The following is a 6,000-nucleotide window of genomic DNA, read 5'->3' on the forward strand; positions in this document are numbered from 1 at the left end:
ACTTTTAAACCTACTCTAAAAATAAAATGTTCCCCAAAATGTTACTCAAGTAAATGTAACTGAGTAAATATAACGAGTTACTACCCACCTCTGTATTGACCCCCTCTATATTGTGTAGGCTTGGTTTTAAAGACACACCTGCCTGCTGGCGATGCCAATCAGAAGTTGCAGACACAACCCATGTTTTTTGGTGGTGTGTTAAGATCCAAGAATTTTGATTGAAAGTTCAGAGTTTTATGTGTGACGTATTGGGCACTCAAATTTCATTTTGCCCCAGACTCTGTATTTTAGGCAATGGGGCGGTCATCAATATAGGGAAGAAACACTTTTTTTTTTCTTTTTTTTGTTGTTGTTGTTGTCCTAAATTTGTAAACATGTAATTCAGGTGGTGTTCACTCTACTTCACTTTGAAAAGTGTAATTGTATTCCACAAAATATTTTTCTCTATCACATTCCATCACAATATACTGTACAGATATGAAATGTAGGTGGTACTAATGCATTTTAGCCCTCACAGATGTGCTCGTCCATAGACATTCAGTCTAATTTTCAGTTTAAGCACCGCCCTTGTTTCATTGAAAATCTTAGCATCTAGAAGCTCAGTCTATGTTTCATTAGAAAGCTGAGATCTTCCCCTTTGCGATGGTATTAAACATTTTATCATCAATAGTCTAAAACATATTTTCTGATGATTTTTTAGTTTTTTTTTTCTCTCTCATTATTTAGAGAGCAGATATACATTTTTGACCGATTTGTGGCTTACAGCAGCAGTTATCAAAGACGTTTGTATTTGATTACATACAGAAATCATATTTCACTTTGTGATACTTTTGAAAATCTTTCAAAATGTGGTATTAGAACAACAAAATTAATTAGAGTGAGAGCAGATTCTAAGCTTTCAAATGCTACCTCATATGACTTACGTATATGGGGACTTTAACGTTTTAAGCGTAAACTTTTTTCCTTATATAGCACCCCCATTTTGGCGGTTCCATAGAGATTAAGGGGTTTTAATGTTGTATTACAATATCTTTTAAATATGTTTAAAATAATTAAATTAAATGTAATGTTCCAGTTTTTCCAATTACGGTATAACGAAAAAGTTTTCAATACTAAATCTTCTGTAGCTGGAAGTGTTTGCGTTCATGTACTTGAGTATGTTTCAGGCCTTTATTGTCATCTAACACCTTTATCCTGATCAACAGTAAACAAAACATTCTTTCTCTTTCAGTGATAATGAGGAGAAGCGCTCCAGTCAGCCGTCGATCTGTGGCGAGAGCAAACGCAGCAGCAACGACAGTCTGGCTGACTACGGAGATAGCGTCGACATCCAGTTCAATGAGGATGGTTCGTTCATCGGCCAGTACAGCGGACACAGGGACCCGCATGTGCAAGGAGGTCACGAGAGCTCGGGTGCCACGTCCCCCATCAACCCCAACATGCCCCCTCCCAGCATCAGCTTCCCAAATTCTGTGACGGGAATACTGGGGCCGAATTAACCAGTCACACACACACACATCCATACACACCTGCCTGAGAAACTGAATTACACTGCACCACACTGCCCTCATGGTATAAGACATCAACAAACATCATTCACACATACGTAACAACAAACACACATTGTACACTATCTAACACACACAACTGACATGCAGGACTAATGCTTTTAACATTCCACCCGTGCGATCTTGAAAACTGTTTACAACCCTAGCTCGCATTGCATCACTTTCTCCGAGTTTACAGCGTGTGATGTTTGAATCGTTACATCTCCCTAACTGGAAGTTATCCCAACAAATAATTTTGCTGAAAGTTTGCAGAATACCATTCGATAAGCTGTAGACTTTGCCAGGGAAAACCGTAAGGAAATAAGTAGGCTGGCTATGTTCACACTGCACACAAATCTGATTTTATTTCAAATCCAGTCTTTGGCTGTACGCAGTGTCATTTTGCAAAGGATGAAATCTGATCCATCTGTTCAGATTTTGTTTTTAAAAGCCGATATGTCTACATCATTTGATTTAGTAAGCCATTATAGCATCAGCATTGTTGCTAGACGTCAGTGTGAGAATGAGGGACGGAAAACTGGAAATTTTGCTTCTGCTCATGCCTATCGTAACATAAGAGAACATAAGTAACATTTTACGTGTTCACGCATACTGTGTCTGAAAGCACTCATAATGAATGCCACATAGTCTACAACATGCGGACAGAGTAAGAAAATTTGTGATACTCCTTTAATGTTACATATGCAGTTTTAGGTTAGTTACTCAAAAAGTAATCCACTACAAATTACTTATTACTTCTCTAAAAATTGTAATCATATTACTTTGATAATACATTTAAAAGTAATCACATGACTAATTACATTACTTTTAAGTTACTTTCTTAAACTCTTCACAGAAATTAGCCTACATAACACATTCCGCTCAACATAATTCAAAATAATTTCTGTATTTCCTCCTCGTCCATTGAGGTTCTCAAGTCCTACACTATGCACCTCACATTTTTCCCTTACAATGACAGCAAAATGCAAACAGATGTAGATATTAACGTTATGCATGTTTTAATTTTATTTTGTTTAATAAAAAAAATATTGTTCTTGGGGAATATGTGTAACCCAAGTATTTAACTTAAATTAAAGTCAGTAACTGTAATCCGATTTTAATAATTTTAATTGTAATGTTACATTACTTCTTTTTTTACCTAAAAAAATTACATTGTAATCAGATTACACCCAGCATTTAATACGCATTGCGTCACAAATAATGCAAAGACTTTAAATCCATTCAGACAGTTCAGAATGAGTCACATTAATAAAAAATCATATTTTAATTGGACTTCAAATCACATATTAATGTGGTTTGTTAAAATCCGAATTATTTTGTGCTTTTCAGTCTAGAACAAAAATATTGGATTTGTGCTGGATACGTGGAACAAAGTGAATTTTGCTGCATGTCTGAACAAAGCCGTTTAGAATCAATTCGGTAATTGCGGTGTCACAGGAAACAGTAATATCTTGCAGGCTAAAAGGAGGAAATCAGTTTATGTTTCATTTTCACAAGTTTTTTTCTTCTCATTCGCTTTTAAACAATGTTTTTTACTGTTTTTTATATTGTTATTTTTACATAAAAAGTACATATAATATATTTTGTTTTATATAATTTATATTTTGTTTTATAATCATTTTTACTTTTTATATCATCAGCATTTATTTTTGAATTTCTTATTTAAGTTGACATGCTTTTGTCTTTATATATTGCTTTTTAATACACTACATAATAATAATGTACATATGTACGAATAGTTATGATTGTTCCATGTGTGTCTTTCTGTCTGAATAATCAAAGATTATCTTAAGATCAGGACTCCCGATGTCAAGTGTGTCAAGTTTTTTTAAAATATTGGTGTATTTGATGCAACCCGATACGTAGAATCCATTAAGGACATACAGCCGCTGCGATGAAAGCCAAATGACGTGATTTAGACACTAACAAATTCTGAAAGTGTTTTTATTCCTAGAATGAACTTCCTGCAGCACTAACAGAATGATGCAATGTAGGCTAGCTGCTGTCGTGTGCGTTGTGTCTGTTAGTTTGCTGTATTGCTGAGGCTGAAACCCCCATCGTGAAACCCCCATCGTGATGCGCTTGAGTGTCCCGTGTCATCCGCCTCTCAGCTTGCAAATAGTATCACTCGATCAGTGCGATTTATGCAAATGTATTACTAACAACCTCTCATTAATACAAATACTGCAGATCATTCTGTTTGGACATTTGAATTGTTTTTATTATATAAAATTGACAGACAGGTTTCGTGAGGTTCATCATTAGGAATTGACCCAATGACGAATTTAATATCCTATTAACAGCAAAACAAGAACTGGGCGAGAAAGACTAATCTAATGAAATTAACAGTTTGATGTACAAAATAACAAATCAGTGTCTCATATTCTGAATGTAAGTAATCTTTTACCATTATCATTTCGTATTTTACTTAGTTTTAACCTGTAATATCTTAATTACGACAATATTAATACCATGTCCTTGCTTTCATGCTCAAATGATAGATTTAGTGATTTCAGAGCAAAACTATTTTGTTTTCTTCTCTTATTTATGATCACGCTTGAGCTGACCTTTAGATTAGAAACTGTTAGACAACAGGTCAGTGGTACAATGCAATTTTTTATTGGACTTTTTCTGAATGAAGCTATTGTTATGAATATGTATGAAAAATTAAGTGCATTTTAAGCAATGTCTTCTTTTGGATTGGGAAGCGCAGTGATGATGTCATCATTTGCTTACTGATTGGTGAGCTCACAGGTCGATTGGTAATAAATGTAACCTTACATCATAACCAGCCTATCAGAGAATTGTTTGGGTAGAGTGGGAAAATCGAGGTTCCAATACATGCTCAATTAATTTTATTATATTTTAATATTTCTTTTAATTTTAAGGGATAATTCTGCCAAGAATGAAAATTCAATGATTTACACACCCTCATGATGTTTCAGGCCTGTATTACTTTCTTCCATTGAACTAATAAAAAAAAAAAATATATATATATATATATATATATATATATATATATATATATATATATATATATATATATATATATATATATATATATATATATATATATATATATATATATATATATATATATATATATATATATATATATATATATATATATATATATATATATATATATATGTTAGGCTGACTAAATGACAGCCTCAGTCACCATTCACTTTCATGGCATGGAAAGAAAGATGCAATGAAAGCTAATGCTTACTACTTTTTTTTTTTTTTTTTTTTTGGTTCATGGAAGAAAAAAGTTGTACGACGGTGAGAAGACATGAGGCTGCCCTTTAATGACAAGTTCTGGAGCAAAACTGGCTCCATCATTTCCAGTAATTGTAATTGGTCAACTAGATACATTATTTTCAGATTGTTTAATGGTCCTCTCTCTTGCATATTCCATGCTGAATTGTACTGATTAAAGTCATGCTGGAAAACGCCTGGTTAAAATCAGGTTCATTGTGAACATTCAAACACATATTTATCCTAAATGTAAAAGTATGTAGCCTGTATACACATTTAAATCTATTTTCCTATCAAGCAGATCCGGTGGGTTTTCTTCGCATGGCTTTGTTAGTACAGCTGTAAAGACTTAAAGCGAGCCCATGCAGTATGCACATGACACCACCCTTCCCAGTGTTTTTGGGATATCTTGATATTGTATGTAACTTTCTTCTTACCTTTGCCTTCTTTTTTAAAGAAAATAAATGCTGAAATGACCATAAAAACGTAGAATGATATTTTAAAACGGTAACAGCGTCAATGGGCAACATTTGAAGTGTGTCAAGAGATGACAGTCACGATATGTTATATGATTGGGAATATGAGCAGTGAAGTATGGAGCTTGTAAGTCTTGGTTCATTAGCCCTCTGGCACAGTGGTATTGTAAATCCGCTTATTGCATCATGTGCTGTATCTAAACATAATGAATAAAATGACATGGATTACGCAGAAGATAATGTGTAATGCTTTTTGACCTTGCTTCACTTTGACCACAAATTCTTTTTTTCAATTGAATCAAAAAAAATTATCTTCCGGTTCATACATCTAACTTAAGTGGATAGAAAAAGGTATGCTGTCAGCTTAACACAAAGTACAGAATACTTTATTCATTACTTTTGTATTAATCATTGTACCCAATACAATGGCCATATAAAAGCCAATTATTTCATTTGGCAAACATTGCCTTTTAAGTCAAGTCAAGTGTTTTTTTTTGTCATTTCAACTATATACAGTTAGTACAGTACACAGCGAAACGAGACAACGTTCCTCCAGGACCATGGTGTTACATAAAAACAACATAGGACAAACACAGAACCACATGAGACTACACAACTAAATAAAATACCTATACACCTAAATAAAGTGCATGTGCAAACATGTGCAAAAAGTACGGGACAGTACAAGAAATTTC

General features: G+C 33.7%; 1 protein-coding gene across 1 annotated transcript in view; it reads left to right on the forward strand.

The window, feature by feature from the left end:
* The window catches only part of l1camb (L1 cell adhesion molecule, paralog b), a 164,199-nt gene extending 159,666 nt beyond the window's left edge, over window positions 1-4,533 (forward strand). Inside the window, exon 29 of the mRNA XM_052091741.1 lies at window positions 1,232-4,533. Coding sequence (XP_051947701.1) covers window positions 1,232-1,499 — 268 coding nt within the window. The 3' untranslated portion in view covers window positions 1,500-4,533. The remainder of the gene's footprint in view (window positions 1-1,231) is intronic.
* The last annotated feature ends 1,467 nt before the right edge of the window (window positions 4,534-6,000 follow it).

The sequence above is a fragment of the Xyrauchen texanus genome, chromosome 25, assembly GCF_025860055.1.
Source record: "Xyrauchen texanus isolate HMW12.3.18 chromosome 25, RBS_HiC_50CHRs, whole genome shotgun sequence".
In the NCBI taxonomy this organism is placed as follows: Eukaryota; Metazoa; Chordata; class Actinopteri; order Cypriniformes; family Catostomidae; genus Xyrauchen; species Xyrauchen texanus.